Source organism: Chinchilla lanigera, unplaced genomic scaffold (assembly GCF_000276665.1).
Source record: "Chinchilla lanigera isolate Chin_1 unplaced genomic scaffold, ChiLan1.0 scaffold00154, whole genome shotgun sequence".
NCBI classification, from domain to species: Eukaryota; Metazoa; Chordata; class Mammalia; order Rodentia; family Chinchillidae; genus Chinchilla; species Chinchilla lanigera.
In genome coordinates this window covers 2,029,591-2,046,960 of record NW_004955555.1, presented here as the reverse complement: position 1 = coordinate 2,046,960, position 17,370 = coordinate 2,029,591, and the positions used below count along the sequence as shown (strand labels likewise).

Genomic DNA, 17,370 nt, shown 5'->3' with positions numbered 1-17,370 from the left:
CCAGAAAACAAAGAGTTAGGCAGAAAAAGAAATAAAATACAACCAAATAACCATATTCACTGTGTGCTTCTGGTCACCTTCTCAAAGGGCGGAAAGTATAACTCAGTGGGAGAGAACAAGGTGCCAGGTCTCATACCCAACACCGTGTGTGTCACACACACATACACATACACACAGCACTTAAACACTGAGTATCAAACTAATTAAAATTGTATTCCTCTACTGGGATTTCCTCTTCCAGGGTAGAAAGTCAGTAAGTAAAATCCAAAACCCAAAGCCCAGCTAGGAGTGGTAGCACATATCTGTAATCCTAGCACTCAGGAGGCTGACGCAGGAGGATCGACAAGAATTTGAGGTCAGCGTCGACTACCTAACAAGACCCCGTCTCCTAAGAAACAGCGGGACAACATGTTAATGAGCGCGCGGCAGAATAGCCAAGGGACCTACAGCGTGGCTGATGGTGAGTGGGGACAGGCTTCCTGACCTAACACAGGTTTGTACAGTAAGAGAGTTTAGAATTATGCCAAGGAAGGCGCAGCTCAGACAGGAGTGCAGGAACCAGGAACCCAAGGCTACCGCACGGCCACATAGGCCTCCCAGAGCTGAGCAACAGCCCACAAAACACGGATGTAAACAGACTCCCACAAGGCCTGTGACCCTGCAGCTCCCACTCATATGGGCTTGATGGACACTAACGCAGTTGGAGACAGCAGTCCTGAGTGTGACCTGTTCATGCAACCCAACACTCACTGAGCTTACCATGAGGGTCACGCCTGCCAGGCCCTGAGCTGTGCACCGGCCGCCCCGGGCCTCTCCCTCAGAAGTCCCTGTGCGCCTGCTCTTTCCAGCCACTCCTCTGGGGCCGGGTGTTTCAGAGTGCAGAGGGTGAGTGGTGCCTGAGCCTGTCCCACACACCCAGGTGCCCCAGGGGAGAGGGCTCCTGCCTGCCAGGAATCACTGTCCACCACTCCAGCCCAGGGACCCCAGGATTCCGGCCCCCTGGAAAGATGGGTCCTGGCCCAGGGAGTGACTTACTGCGGGACATGTGCACCGTGGCGAGCCGGCGGTACAGGGCCTTCTGCCTGGGGTCTGGGTGGAAGCCACTCTTGGTGAAGTAGACATGTATGTAGATGGAACCATTCTGCTGGACGCTCTGCAAGGGACAGACGGAGAGGTGGGTAGGCAGCCATGGCGGAAGACAGGCAGGGCCTGAGGATCGGTACCACCCCAACCTGTGGCTGTACAGAGCGCCTGCAGTGAAATGTGCAGTGAGCAGGGAAGAGCCCGGCGCTAGAGTCTGGTAGACTTGCATTTGGATTCTGGTCTTGCTCAGAGACTGCTGGCTATGGGGGCTCAGGATTCCCTCTGGCCTCGGGCCCATCTGTGCGGTGAAAGTCCCCATGTGCTAACCAGAGCATTGTGCCGAGGCCGTGCCAGAGCACCCAGCACGGTGCCCATGGGACACGGCAAGCGCTACTGTCACTCGCTAGATAGGAAGATGAGGCTGACCCATATGAGCTCGTACATGCCCTCTGCTCCGAGGACAACAGACACCACCTTCCTACCCCAGCGAGTTCAGTGCCACTCCACACCAGCCTCACACAGTGCGTGGGCCACATCCATGTTGCGGATGAGGAGTCAATGGGACTGACACAACGGGGTGACAGGGTACGGGGCAGGTAAGCAGGCCAGGACCCAGTCTGCAGGCCCCAGGACCCCAGCTCCCACCCCTGCCTTTCCCATGCTGCCACCTTAAGTATCCCCCTGCCCCCCCGGGGAGGGGACTGCTCTCACTGGGACGGATGGGGAAACTGAGGCCTGGCAGGGAGGCAAGCTGCCCAAGGACACTGGATAGAAGGTAAAGATCAGACTTGAGCCTGCTTTGTCCTTCAAGCAGGGGTTAGGTTCATGAACCACACCACGTCCTGCTGTTCACTGCACCCTGGCCACAACCTGGAGCTTCAAGGAGGTGAGATCGAAGTCCTCGGGAGCAGCTCTCCTGATGGGCTGGCCAGTCCCCAGCCTTCCTTGGGCGGGGCCTGGGCTCCATCTCAACAGGTGCTATTGCCCACCTCAGAGTAGTTGTGTCCACATCCTCCCAGTCATGCAGACAGAGACAGGGCAGAGATGCCGCCGTCCTCCCGGAGGGTGGGGAGCGAGAAAGGCAGGCTCAGCCCTGGGAGGCCCCGAGGAAAGGTTGTCAGCATTCCCTGACTCTGCACCTGGTCCCCTGAGAATGCACAAATGACTGAGGTGGCCACCTGACCTTCACAGATGTCACAGTCTCACAGGAGAAAGACCTTTCCACAGACTGAGCTCACAGGACAGACAAAGCTGGGATGGAAAGGACCCAGAGAAGGTACCTAACCAGGCCCATGCATCAGGGAGTGCGTCCCAGAGGAGGCAGGATCTGAGCTCCAGCTGCCAAAGTCCAGAGCCAGAAAGCCTGCGTTCAGTCACTCCCAGGGCAACTTGGGAAAGTCATCATGCTGCGCTGTACCTCAGTTTCCTCATCTGTCCTCATCTATCTGCAGAGAGATGTTCCTCCTTGAGCTGGTCTGGCTTGGTGCCCTGCACCAAGAGCAAGGACTCAATCAACCAACGTTTATGTTACTCTGAAAAAGCAGCCAGGCACAGTAGTGCACGCCTGTAATCCCAGCACTCAGGAGACTGAGGCAGGAGGATCGTTGCGGGTTCGAGGCCAGCCTGGGCTACAAAGTGAGCTCAAGTCCAGCCTGAACTGCACAGCGAGACCCTGTCTCAAAAAGACAGAAAAAAAAAAAAAAAGAAAAGAAAAAGAAAAAGAAAAAAAAGAAAAATGACTGCCTGCCAAACTGGTGACGACCAGGCCCTCTGGACCATCACTAGCTATTCCCCGGGTTAAAGTCAGAATGTAGCTGTGTGTGGCAGCACATGCCTGTAATCCTAGCACTCGGAAGGCGGAGACAGGAGCACTGCAGTGAATTTAAGGCCAGCCTAGGGGCTGGGGACACAGTTCAGTGGCATAATTACCTGCCTGGCAAATGCAAGGTCCTGAGTTCGAGTCCCAGTACCCCCCACCCAAGAAAAAAAAGGCCAGCCTGGGCTCCATAATAAGTTCAAGGCCAGGCTGAACTACATGGTAAAACCCTGCCTCAAAAAACTAGAGACAGAGAGAGAGGCAGAAGGAGGGAAGGAGGGAAGAAAGGAAGGAAGGCTAAAGTCATGATCCACCATCCCAGAGGCAGTGGGGAACCCTGGGCCATCCCACCCAGAGACCGAAGGGGCCCTGCTTGCAGTCACGGAGCCCGGAAGCAGAGGACAGGGCGCCACGTGGCCCACCTGCGGGATGTCGAGCTCAGCGAAGTGCTCGTAGCAGCCATCAGAGTTCTCACCGCTGGTCCAGTCACCGTACACCAGGTCGTGCTGCTCCCAGAAGAGCGCTGAGGTGGCGTTGAAGTCTGTAAAGTGCTCGTGCTCCGAGATGTACACATGCAGGTTCTGGGGGAGGGGACGGGCTCAGCGCTGCTGGGCAGAGCCGCAGTAGATTGCAGGGTCGGCGGGCAGCTGGGACAGTCACACACTCACAGGCACGGTTGTCACAGGGCAGGGGACAGCAGATAGAATGCACTCTCACCCAGCCACTGCACCTATCCTGGTCTAAGCCTGGGACATTAGTGAGCAAAGAGCACCTGGGTTCGGGCTACCCTGCTGGTCAGACTTCAGGGGCTCCCCTGCGGTCCCCTCTGGCTACTGCTTCTGGCCTCCCTGGAGAGAGTCCCACAGGCCTGGGGCCCTGCAGGTGCGGAGGGAAGCACCCAGCAGGGGCAGCAGCTCCAGGAGCTTCCTCCTTTCTCAGCCCATCTCCGTCCAGAGCCCTGAGGCCACTGACCATGAACAGCTAAGCAGGGGTCACCTCCTGACAGTCCTGTGAAACACAGCTTTGGAGAACAGAAAGCGGGGAGCCAGTCCCCTGCACTCCCCCTCCTTCTGCGCCCTGTAAAGCGAGCACACAGAGCACCGAGGAGCCTGTGGCCAGACTTTACACAGCCTGGTCAGACTGCTGCCGTCCCCGCGCCCCCCAAACAAGCCAGCACCAAACCCAGGGAACTTCCGCAACCCATCACTTGGGCCACACAGGCTGCAGGTGCGCGGTGACATTCCCAGAGCTGACAGTGCCCGAGGACCTGCTCTTTCCCACCCACCCGGGTCACTTCTCACTCCTCCTCTGCCCTGCAAGACAGCTCCCACCCTGCGGTTACCATTAAAGTGTCTTTGGGGAACAGGTTGCGGCTGGCGACGCGCGGGGCTCCTCCGGGGCCCGTCTGGTCCTGAGGGGCCGGCCCTCGGCGGAACCAGCTGCTGATGGCCCAGATGATGAAGATCCTGCCGGGGGAGGTGCAGCTGTGAGGCTCGGCCTCTCCCGCCCCAGCGCCTGCTCTCCTCCGCTGGGGCTCCTGCTCCCTCATGGATGCCCAGCCTACGGCTGCTGATGCACGGTTGGGAGGGCGCTTGGGGCGGGGAATGACAGATGCCCCCAGCTATGCCTCTCCAAGGAGACAGCCCAGACGCCACTGGGCGCCTGCGGGGCCTGGCACTGCACCGGTCATGCAGGGCACCCAGCCGAGTCCTCCAGGAGCTCCTGACAGCCACAGGGGGTTAGATGCTCAGAAGCTCATGCCCAGTCCCCTGGGTTCCCAAGTAAAAGGAATCTGCCTAAGGATCTGGAATCCTGCGTTTCAGAGGCATAAAACTTTAGGAAGAGCAACCTTTGCAAATTTTATATCAACAGAAAATTGCAGAAGCAGGTGGGAAGTACGTTGGTCCTTCCCTTCCGTCACAGCGGGCTCCTGTTTTCAGACCCACTCTCCCAGCAGGAAGAACAGCATGGCTCACTTAAGTTCACTAATACTGGGGCAGCCACACAGCCAGTGGAGAGCACTGGTCCAGCATATGCAAGGGCCTGAGTGCAGTCCCCAGTGCAAACACAAAACCAGTAACAATCAAAAAACCCTGTGCGTAATAAAACCAGCATGCACTAGCCGGGCATGGTGGTGCACACCTGTAATCCCAGCTGAGGCTGGGGCAGGAGAATCGTTGCGAGTTTGAGACCAGCCTGGGCTACAAAGTGAGCTCAAGCCCCGCCTGAACTGCAAAGTGAGACACTGTCTCAAAAAGACAAAAAGCCACAAAAGAACACAAACCAGCATGCACTGATCACTATGAAAAAGATCACTACCGACACAATAATGAGGGTTTTTCCTTTCCTTTTCCTCTTATAATACTGGGGATCATGGACACTCCACCACTGAGCTACATCCCTAGCCCTTTTTAAAAAATCTTATTCTGCTGGGCATGGTGGCGCACACCTATAATCCCAGAACTCAGGAGGCTGAAGCAGGAGGATCTTTGCAGGTTCAAGGCCAGCCTGGGCTACAAAATGAGTTCAAGGCCAGTCTGAAGACATAGTGAGACCCTGTCTCAAATAATAAATAAATAAATAAACAAACAAACAAACGAAAAAATAAAATCTTATTCTGATCGAGGATCTCTCTAAGTTACCCAGGCTGTACTTGAACTCACTGGCCTCTTCTTCCCTCTGTCTCCTCCTCCCTCTGCACTGGGATTCCAGGGATGTGCTACCACCCCAGATATGCAGGTCATCTTTGGGTCATTTTTCTCACTTCTTTGTACTTTTCTCATTTTTTTTTCCCCCCGGTACCAGGAATAGAACTCATGATGTTGCGTTTGCCAGGCAGGCTCTGTGCTGCTGAGCTAAATCCCCAGCCCCTACACTTTTCTCATTTGAAGTTTAACGAACAAAACACCCCCTGCAAACAAAACAAAAAAAACTAATACCCTCTGCCCCAGAAACTGTGCCAAATTGCTAGTTGTTTCCTCTATATCCATCTCCCTTTCACGCTCAGCAAATCCTAAATTTTAGGAGTCTGCATCTTGGCCATGCAGCGTAAGACTTTACAATTCCAGTCTCCATTACAGACAGGTGTGAGCACATGGAGAACTTCTAGCCAATAAAATGTGAAACCAAAGGGGCTAGGGATTTAGCTCAGTGGCAAAACGCCTGCCTGGCAAGCACAAGATCATGAGTTTGATTCCTGGTACCAGAAGAGAAAAATAAAATGTGTTAAACCAAAAAACAAAATAAATAAAAATAAAATAAAATGTGAAACCAATGTGTTATGTGGGTGTCTAGGAACTGTACGGACAAAAAAAGGCCTGTCTCTTGATTTTTTTTCTCCTGTTCCTCTCCCTGGAACATGGATGTGATAACTGCATCTCTGCAGCCATCTCAGGCCATGAGGATCAGGGGTGCAAAATCAAGCAAGGCTGGAAGAGAAAGCAGGAAGGAGTCTGGGTCACCAGAATCCTGCATTCAGATTGGCACATGGGGGCTGGGGATTTAGCTCAGCGGCAAAGCACCTGCTGGGCAAGCGCAAGGTCATGAGTTCGATTCCTGGTACAGGAAGAAAAGACAAAAAAAAAAACAGATTGGCACATGAGAAATAAACTTCTGTGGTACTCCTGTAGATATCCCGGATGAACGCAGCTATACAGTCACAAATAAAAAGTAACGTAAGAGGTTAAGAGCCCAGCCACTAAGCTACAAAATACAGATTAAGCATCCCTAATCTGAAATGCTCCAAGACCCAAACACTTCTGAGCAATGACATGAAGCCGCAGGTGGAAAATTCCACACCTGACTTCACATGACCGGCCACAGTCAAAACACAGGCCCTCTGACAGCACTCCCCAGGGACTGTGGGTGCAGCAGAGGGAAATCGCTTGCCTAGCATGTACAAGGCCCCAAGATTGACCACTGGCAGGACTGAAAGAAAAAGCAATTAAAAAAGAAACACACAATTATTTTCAGAGGCAGGAGTGGTAGCACACACAATCTCAACACTCTTTGGGAGGGTGAGGCAGGAAGATCTCAAGTTCAAGGCTGGCCTATACCACACAGTGAGCTCTTGTCTAGAACACAACCCCCCAAAATTTTATCATAAGGTGTATAAAGTAGATATAAACATAAATGGATGTGTTTAGCCCAGGTCTCACTCTCAAGATCTATTACATATATATAGCTATTCTTTTTTTTTTTTTTGGTCTTTTTGAGACAGGGTCTTGCTATGCAGTTCAGGCTAGCCTTCAGTTCACTTTGTAGCCCAGGCTGGCCTCGAACTCACAACCACCCTCCTGTCTCAGCCTCCCGAGTGCTGGGATTACAGGCGTGGGCCACCATGCCTGGCTATGCAATTATTCTAAAACCCCCAAAAATACCGAAGTGTAAACACTTATGGCCCCATTTTGGATGAGGTACTCAACAATGAACCTGTGGCCTTAGGGGAGACTTTTGATCTTTCTAGACTTTTGTTTGCTCAGAGTTTGAAACAGGGTAATAACAGTATCTGTCCTCACAGGATCATTTATAAACACTCAAAGTTTTCTGCACATATACGCGTGCGCGCACACACAGTAACAGCAGAATGGCTTGGAATGTACCAGCCTGTGCTTCAGAAATATTAGTTATTATTGCTATTTTTATCATAGAGAAACATAAAAAACTCTGGGACCTGGAGGGTGTAGCTTGGTGGCAGAGCACTTGCCTAGTGCATGTGAGGCCCTGGGTTCAAGCTCCAGCACTGCAAGGACAAAAGCAAGCACCCTGGCGTGGAAAAGTACTGTGGGTGGATGCTGGCGTGCAGGGTGCCACCCAGCTGGGCCCCAGTCCCAATCGGGGCAGGATCAGGCGTGGGGACTTGCCTCTGCCTGCAGGAACCATGGAGCTCTGGGGTCTGGGGTCTCAGGGGCCACAGCCCAGCTGAGCCATCTGCTGCCTCCTAGGAATCCCTGTAGCGTGTGCTGGCGAAGGTCTGGGACCAGGGCTCTCTGGGGACCCTGCTGCCTCCACGAGACGCTCCCATTTTAGGCTGTGCTTCTAGGGAGCAAGGGAGAGCAAGGGCTGGAGCTCTGCCCTGCTGATGGGGTGGCCTGTGGGGGCCGGGTCCCTTGTAAAACAAGGCAGAGACCAGCCCTCCTGGCCTCCTGCCTCAGGAGAACACGTGGTGTCCCACGAACCCAGTTTCACGCGCCTTGTTGGAGGGCTCATGGGCCTCCCATGCCCCCGGGGCCTGCAAGGGATGGGACCTTCCTTACATTTTCAGTCTACCCAAGTAAGCAATAAAATTGATGTAATCCCCCCCACTCATTCATAAGCTCCAAAAAATGAAAGAACTCTCCCTCCTGCCCTGCTCCTCTCTACACCCAGCTGCTGCCCCGCTTCCACTCCAGGGTCCACTACATAGTCTGAGGACCTGCTCAAACCCTTGGATGCCACCCCTACCCACAGAAACCACTGTCACACAATCTGCTTGAAGCTTTGCAGATTTCATGGGTCCCTGAAAATAAACCTGAATCTAAGCAAACAACTCCGGTGGGGCTGAGAATGTGTCTCAGTAGTACAGTGCTTACCAAGCATGCCTAAGGCCCTGGATTCAGTCAAAAGAAGGACAGAAAGACAGAAGAAAGAAACAAAGAAAAGAAAAGAAAAAAAGAAGGGAAAGGAGAGAGATGGGAGGATGGATGGAAGAAGGGAGGGCGGGCTGGCAAATGGACAGTCAGTCAAGCCATGGTGCACTCCTGCAGTACCAGTACTCAGGAGTCTGAGGCAAGAGGATCTACATAGTTGAAGGCCAGCCTGGGCAGTTCAGAACCAGTCTTAAAAAAGGAAAATAAGTAAGACTTCAAACCAGGCTTGATGGTGCAATGCCTACAATCCCAGAACTCAAGAAGCTAAGGCAGAAGGATCGCAGCAAGTTCAAGGCCACCCTGGGCTACATAGCAAGATCCTGTCTCAGAAAACAAAAACAAAAAAAACAGAAGACTGCAGACAAGACGGTCTGTGAGCACCCACCTGAACTGATGTCCGCCACCGGCTAGTTCTAAAGAAGGAAATGAGCCTCCACTGAGGCTGTATTAAAACTCTCTCTGAAGGAAGTGCCTCATGTACCGATGCAGAAAGATTTCCCAGATATAGCTTAATGAAAAAACTCATGATACAGGACAGCATGAAACAGGCTGTTGCTGACATAAAATGCAGGGAAGGCCAAAACTGATCTTTATGCAGAGCCACTCAAAGCATGAAACGTAACATAAACCAGAGGCCTAAATCATTATGTGGCCAAGGGGAAGGGAAGAGGTTCAGGGCTCAGTGGCTAGAAGTTGGGACACACAGACAGAAACAACACCCATCTTTAGGGCTGAACACAGCCGGGAGGTGTCTTTCCCATAAAGCCTCTCATTGACTTCAGCAGATGTCATGGGCCACTTTTTAGCTATTTATGTTTTCAGACTTTTTTTTTCTCTTTTTGAGACAGGACTTCACTATGCAGTTCAGGCTGGCCTTGAGCGTACTTTGTAGCCCAGGCTGGCCTCAAACTCACAATGATCCTCCTGCCTCAGCCTCCCAAGTGCTGGGATGAACTGAACAACAAAATCAATCTATAAAAGCAACTGTGGCCAACTTGGACTGAGACTGTGCAGGTCACACACACGGACAGATTCTCATGGAATTGTTCTGATGACTCCTGAGCTAACGTCCCATCTGTGTGGAAGCAGCTGAGGCAGGAGAACCGTGTTCACCTGACACAGCAGAGGTGGGCTGAGATGCAGAGCAGCTGTGCCCTCACTGCTACCTCAGGCCACTCCCCGTGTTGAGAGGTGATCCTCTGTTGTGGACAAGCAGGTGGGCCCCCACTGTCCTCTCTATGAACAGCCCTGTCTCTGAGCACCCTTACATAATCCCCTTAGGACCAGGTACTAAGGCACTGTGCTCATCCAGGTAGATGAGGATAGGACAGTCTGCCTTCCTATTACATCCGCCCTCATAGCCACAGGCTTCACATCCGGGGATTCAATCAACCAGTCTGGAAACACTGCAGGACTAGGATGCAGCTTGGCGCTAGAGCACTCGTCTAGCACACGCAAGGCCCTGAGTTCCATCCCTAGGTCCACAAAAACAAAACAGAACTAGAAAAAGGAAACATTAGCTCTTGCTAAGGCAAGAGGATCACGCCAAGAGGATCACATGATCAAGAGGATCATGAGTGCAAAGCCAGTGTGAACTACACACCAAGACCCTGTCGCAAAAACCAACAGCCAGGCATGGTGGAACACACCTGTAATCCCAGTACTGGGGAGGCTGAGACAGAAGGATGGCAAACTTAAACCCAGCCTAGGAAATTCAGTAAGATACTGTCTCAAAATAAAAACAAAAAAGGGATGGCCCTGGGTTTAATTCCCCATAAGATTAAAAAAAAAAAAGAAGAACTTTAAAGGGCCAATGTTGCCGGGCGTTGTGGTGCACGTCTGTAGTCCCAGCACTCGGGAGGCTGAGGCAGGAGGATCGTTGTGAGTTTGAGACCAGCCTGGGCTACAAAGTGAGTTCAAACAAGCCTGAATTACATAGCGAGACCAGCATAGCGAGACCCTGTCTCAAAAAGACAAAAAAATAAAATAAAATAAAATAAAATAAAGGGCCAATGTTATGTTACGTGTAAGTTCTGGGTTAATGGTCTCCCTCCCCTAACTTCTCTATGCTCAAAGAATAAGGGTCTCAGTGACTGCTTTGGAGATTCCGTCTTTAATAAACAGGTTATTAAGAAACTAAGGGTGTGGCTCAGTGGCTGAGCATGTGATTAGCATGCAAGAGGCTCTAAATTCAATCCTCAGTCCACAAAATTTTTTCCAAATAAAGAAGCAACTGGCCGGGAATACAGCTCAATGGCACAGCACCTGCCTGCCAAGTGCAAGGTCCTAAATTCAATTCTTGGTACCACAAAAAAAAAAACAAAAAAACCCCCAATCAAATAAAGAAGCAATTAAGATTAAATGAGATCCTAATCCACTGTAGCTACTGTCATTATGAGCAAGGACACAGATAAACCCAGAGGAAAGACCCAGTGGAGGCCAACTACAAGCCCAGGAGAGTGGTCTCCAGAACTGGGAGGACATCAGTTTCTGATACGGGTACAGCAGCGATGGTTACTCTTGGATGGATTTTCGGTTCCTCCCTGCTTTCCTCGCTTGGGCCCTGTCAGGGGACAAACCCAGGCCTGCCTACTCACCTGAACAGTACACCTTTGATGACCTGCCAGGCATTGGGTGCCGGCTGGGGTGGTGGGTTCTGGGGCTGGGTCTCTGCTGGTGGGTCCCTCCCGATACTGCCGTTGCTGGTCACCTGTGGGGGACAGAGGAGGCCAGGGTGAGGCAGGAGAATGGGCCTGAGACACAGGACTCTCTCTGGCACCACTGTGCACAATGGCACAGACAGGCCAAGCACACAACAGGCCTGAGATACACAGAGAGACAGAATCAACAAAAGCACCTGCAAAGAATGCCGGGTCTCCTGTCAGGAGGAAAACACCCCCCAAGCAGCTCGCTGGTTCTGGGGACACAGTGGTGACCCACAGAGCCCCATGCTGCCCTCTGCTCTGCAACCTGTGGGAAGTCAGACTTGTCTCCAGAGGCACGACCAGCCAGGCATGGTGGTGCACACCTATAATCCCAGAACTCGGGAGGCTGAGGCAGGAGGATCACTGTGAGTTCAAGACCAGCCTGGGCTACAAAGTGAGCTCAAGGCCAGCCTGAACTGCATAGAGAGACCATGTCTCAAAAAGACAAAAAAACCCACACAAAACAGAGTCACAATCCAGAGCAGGCAGGGCTGGGGTTTAGGAGCCCAGTGGCGGTGTCACAGGCTGCTGGCTACGACATGGCAGGTAGGAGGGCGCAGGTCCAATAGGCAACACAGGCTGAAGCTACCATTGTTCCCCGGGACTACAGGTAAGGAGGTGGCCACTCGGGACAGGAAGGGTCTTATGGCATGCACGAGCCTATGTGGGGCTGCTGGTCCAGCAGCCAAGAGACCCAGAAAAGTACAACCGGAGTGTGGGCTTCAGTATCGAGAGCCACACAGCTCTTAGGACAGGAGGATCAGGAGCCTAGACAACACGGCAAGACCCTGTCTCAGAAAACAACAAAAAGCAAACAGAAAAGCAAAGGGAAAAAGTGCTGTGCAAAAACACCCCGCGCAAGTGATAGGCAGCAGACACCCACTATGGATCAGGTGTCAGGGAAGCTCCCTGAGAAGCTGCCTTTGACATTTGGGTGGGACCTTCAGCCTGGCAGCCCCAGGAAGGGTGTCCTAAAGGGAAATGAGCAGGGAAGGGCGTGCAGGTGAGTGAGGCCACAGGGCACAGGGGCCCCTCGGGCCTGGCCTGGTTCCAGGAGCATGGGCACCACACTCAGGTCTGCAGAGCCTCTGAGCTGACTCAGAGTCAGGAACAGAGCTGGGGGGCGGCCAGGACTTGAATACACACTGGCTGCCTCCCAGGTCTCGCTCTAACCCACAGCAATGGATAACCTGGCTGCGAACATCCCACAAGCAGACTAAAACCACAACAAGAGGGCTTCAGCACCCCCAGGATGGCCACAATCAAAGACAGATAATCAAAAGCACTGGCAGCACCCAGCATGGTGAAGCAAGCCTCGAATCCCGCACTCTGGAAGGCTGAGGCAGGAGGATCACAAGTTCAAGCCCAGCCTGGGCAACTCTGTGACTTAGAAAGATTCTGTCTCAAAATAAAAAATGTAAGAGGGGGTGGAGGGGGTGGGGATATTCCTCAGGGCAAAGGCTTTACATTCAATCTCCAGTATACACTGAGGGGAAAACAGAAATGCAAAATGATGCAGCTGCTTTGGAAACCACCACAGCAGTTATTTACCCAGCTAAACCTGCACCTATCATACAAACCAGCAAACCCAGTCTGGGCAGCAATCCAAGACACAGGAAGACATATGTCTGCACACAAGCTCGTACACAAACTTTCACGGTGGTATTATTTGTAACAGCCCCAAACTACAAACAATCCAAGGCTCTTCAATCATTGAATGCATGAACAAACTGTGATGTGGCTATGGAACACGGCTCAGCAACAAAAAAGCAACAAGCACACCAAGCATGGTGGAACACGTCAGTAATCCCAGCACTTGGGGAGGCCAAGGCAGGAGGATTGCTGCAAGTTCCATGTCAGCCTGGGTTACAAAATCAGTGCAAGGCTGGCTATGGTGGCCCAAGCCTGTAATCCTAGCACTGTGGAGGCTGAGGCAAGAGGATCGCCACAAGTTCCATGCCAGTCTGGGCTACAAAGTGAGTTCAAGATCAGCCTGAGCTATACAGTGAGACTTTGTCTTAAAAAAAACAAAAACAAAAACAAAAGGAACATGTGAACTTTCTGAGGTGATGGAAGTACCATCATCCCTGTATCTTCGGATTCTGCGTCCAAGGATTCAAGCCACTGTGGATGGAATAGATTCAGAGAAAGAGACAACTGTGTCTGCATTGCACACATGCAGACGTTTTCTTATCACCATCCCCTAAACAACCCGAAATAGCATTTACACCACTCGAGGTCAGAGTCATCCAGAGATGGCTTCTGTGCAGCTCAGACGCAAATACGACACCTTTGGCTTTTTTTTTTTTCTTTTTTTTTGAGACAGGGTCTCACTATGTAGATCAGGCTGGCCCCGAGATTCTCCTGCCTCAGCACCTCCACCTCCACCCCCCCTCCACTCCATGCTGTGATCACAGCCCTGCACTTTCCCATCTGGCACTACGCTGTTTTGCCTAAAAGACTCGAGCACCACGCCTGAGTGGTGGCGCACGCCTATAGTCCCAGCACTCCAGAGGCTGAGGTAGGAGGATTGTTTCGAGTTCAAGGCCAGCCTGGGCTACAAAGTGAGCTCCAGGCCAGCCTGAACTGCATAGTGAGACCCTGTTTCAAAAAAAAAAAGACTCAAGCATCCAAGATCTGCTATGGAAGGCAAGTCATGGGACCAGTCCCCCACGGACAGTGAGGAACAGCTGTCATCTCAAACTGAACTACAATCCTGGGTCCACTGAACCACAAATGAACAAAAGCCACTGCACTTCATAAGGGCCACAAACAAATGTGACAGTATCTAAGTCACCTCCATCCAGAGTCACTTGGGGGGAGAAGAAAAAAAAAAAAAAGAGTCACCTGTAGCAGCTCCCCTGACTTGCAGAGTAAAGGCCAAGTTCTCCTCCCTGTCCCCTCCAGCTCATTTCCTTACCAATCCTGGCACCTTCCACCTCAGGGCCTTTGCACTGGCTTCTCCTATCACCTGAAAGGTTTTTCCCTCACCTACCTTTATGACTCCCTCCTTTCCTCCTTCAGGTCTTTGGTCAAATTCGCTTCTTCCAAGAAGTCTTCCCAGACCACCCTATTTAAACTGCAGCCCCTCTCCTGACCCTCCCCTCACTTCCTACCCCCACCCCAGCTCTATCTCTGTCCAGGACACTTACTGCCATCTGAGGTGCTGAACATTTTTCTTCTTTATCTTGCATTGTGTGTCCCTGTCCATGTCTCCCCCTACCCCAGTGCTCAAATGGAACTTGAGTTCCAAGAAGGCAGGGCCTGGGGCTGGGGATTTAGCTCAGCGGCACAGTGCCTGCCTGGCAAGTGCAAGGTTGTGAGTTCAGTTCCCAGTACCAGGGGGAAAAAAAAGAAAAAGGCAGGGCCTCCACCATGAAGTACCGACTCAGTCCACCAAGGCAGAAATGGTGGAGCTGGGGCTGTCTGGGCTCCCCGTTAAGAGTGGGCTGGCTGTGGCATGGGACCTGGCAAGGGTTGCCTGTTGTGCCAGGGCCCAGGCTAGTGAATGATGGCGGGAGTTATGGCCACAGTGGTGGAAAGACACAGCTCCCGCTTTGACCTGTCTGGTCCATCTTACACAAGACCCCCCAGCAATGGCCTCCAGGGGCCGAGGAAGCGGCTGGGGCCACAGGACTGCATAGGGCCGGCAAAGCCAGCCTGCAGCCCAGCCTATGGACTGCCTGGCTCCACTGCAAGAAGCAGAGAATCCACCTCATTCACTCCACAAACTCTGAGCTCCTCCTCTGAGCCCAGCACTAAACTGAGCAGGGCTAGGAACACTCCTGATGCTGCCCTCCTGGGGCTCCTGGTCCAGTGCAAGAAACCCAGGGCTCCGGGAAGCCTGGGCTACGGACCCAGTCTGAGAGGATCAGGAAAGGCTTTCTTGGGGAGGAGACTGAGATCCGCAAGACCTGTAAAGAGAAGCCAGGTAGAGAGTCTGAAGGGCTGAGGAAGGGATGTGAGATGCCCCTCAGAATGAGAGGTCAACACGGCTGACCCTCCTCCAGTCTGGGGTGCTCACGCAGGGGTGATTCTGTCTCCAGGGCATTTGGCAATATCTAGAGACATTTTTGGTTGTCATAGCCAAGCGGGAAGATGTATGCTTCTGACATCTTGAGCAGAGAGGCTGTGGCTGCTGCTAAGCATCCTACAGCACAAGGGGCAGCCCCCACAATGGAGAACTGTCCAACCCAAAAATGCCAATAGCGCTGGCCTTGACGAATCCTGGTCTAAACCAGGCATGGTGGTGCACGCCTATAACCCCAGCGCGCGGGAGGCTGAGGCAGGAGGACTGCCATGAGACTGAGGCCAGCCTGGGCTACATAGTGAATTCAAGATCAGCTTGACCTACACAGTGAGATCTTGCCTCAAAAAAACAGAAAGAGGGAGAAATACTAGTCTAGTCTGAAGAAGAGAGATTGTGTGAGGCCTGGATCTGCCAAGATAGATAGAGAGATAGATAGATAGATAGATAGATAAATAAATAAATAAATAAATAAATAAATGTACTCTAACCTGAGCACAAAAGGACGAGCATTGAAAGACTTCAGAGTAAGGATAACGAATGGCCCAGGCCCAGCGCTCAGAAGGCTGAGGCAGGAATATGAATTTGAGGCCAGCTGGGGCTACATATAAACAGCCCTCTACCAAAAGGCAGAGGCGGGCCTGGATGTGTCTGGACGCTCAGGGTAATAAAAGCAACTTGAACCCTGGTCTCTTGAGCTAATAACAGGAACTTAGAGGAGAAAAGACCTCCCTCTCTAAAAGACTAGGAAGCCTCTGAAGGCGGGGCCCTCATCCTCATTCCAGCACACCGGCAACCATCACTTCCTGAGCTGCCGCACCTGGGGCCAAGTCCCAGCTGGAAATGCTGAAAAGACTCAGTCCAGGTGTGTTAGGCTCCATCACCCAAATGTCCCCTGGTGTCTTTCCCAGATACTATCTGTCCCTTCTTTGGATTCCCCCAGTGCCTGACCCAGACTTCTGTCACCAACCTACTCATCAAGATTATAATCGTTTACACGCCAGTCTCCTCTCCCACTCCCCTGGCATCAGAGACATGGCTGGGGCCAGCTTTGTGTCCCACCAGACAGGGCTGGTCTTCCTGTCCAACTCACTAACCGCTGGAGAAACGAAGGTCCAAAGAGGGAAAGGAACTTGGCCAAGGTCACAGAGAGTCAGCTTCATTCTCCGCTCCCAACCTGCAGTCTTCTCCCCTGAGCTGCCTCCCACATAAGTGACATCCTAGTGGGTGGGTCGACAGCACCTTGCTGTCACTCCATGGATTCCCCAGATGCCTGAACGGTGCCTGCCTGAATTGGTGTGTTCTGCGGTCTCAGTTCAGTTTAGGTAGCAACGGGTCAAAAGTTACCTCCATCAGGCTCAGTTCCCTTCAAAAACCAGTTTATGCTAAAAGCATTCATTACCCATCCCCGTCCGGACCAGCCCGAGTCCGCTCCTACACGGAATGGGTGCCAAACTTATCCTGGGTGACCTTCTGCAAGCAACTTACTTACTTTCACCGTTACTGGGATCCCTGCCTGTAAAATGGGTCCGTCGGCTTCCACAGCCCGTGCCCTCACCCAAGACGATTGATTACCTGATCTCCCCCGAGCTAGGAAGCTCGCAGTTAACCAGCGCCCACATCTCAGGCTTTGCGAGTGAGAACCTGAACGCCGGATCACTCCAAGCGTGGTGCTGGAGCCTGGAATCACAGAGTCAAGACCCCGGCACGACCGCGTACAAGTCTGCGCCCCTCCACGCCACTGTCTCCCTGGCTCGAGCACCGAGCCTGGTGCCCGCGCGGCACGAGCGTGCAGGGGACCGGACGCGCAACAGGGACGGTTCCCGCCACCGGACGGCCCGGGCTCCCGGGCGGCCCAGCCTCGTCTGGGCCCGATATTCAAGGTCCCTCTGGGCAAGGAGACCCCAGTGCACCGGAGTCCGCGAAGCCGGACAAGACACGCTCCGTGGGAGGCCCCCCACCTGGGGAAGAGCCCCCTCGGGCCTCTCTCGGCCTCTGTACCTGACCGGAGCTGCCTCCCCCGGCCGCCACCACGGCGCTGCCGGTCCCGTCCACCTCCTGCGCCGCCGCCATCTTCCCGCTCCGGGTCCCCGCCTCCGCCGCCAGCCCCGC

The 17,370-nt window shown here is 52.9% G+C and overlaps 1 protein-coding gene across 1 annotated transcript in view; it reads right to left on the bottom strand.

Moving 5' to 3' along the window:
* Clptm1 (cleft lip and palate associated transmembrane protein 1) overlaps positions 1–17,370 on the bottom strand; it is a 26,731-nt gene extending 9,361 nt beyond the window's left edge. The window contains exons 1-5 of the mRNA XM_005412483.2: positions 17,260–17,370; positions 11,124–11,236; positions 4,242–4,365; positions 3,322–3,480; positions 1,036–1,153 (exon numbers count right to left, since the gene is read on the bottom strand). Coding sequence (XP_005412540.1) covers positions 1,036–1,153; positions 3,322–3,480; positions 4,242–4,365; positions 11,124–11,236; positions 17,260–17,331 — 586 coding nt within the window. The 5' untranslated portion in view covers positions 17,332–17,370. The remainder of the gene's footprint in view (positions 1–1,035; positions 1,154–3,321; positions 3,481–4,241; positions 4,366–11,123; positions 11,237–17,259) is intronic.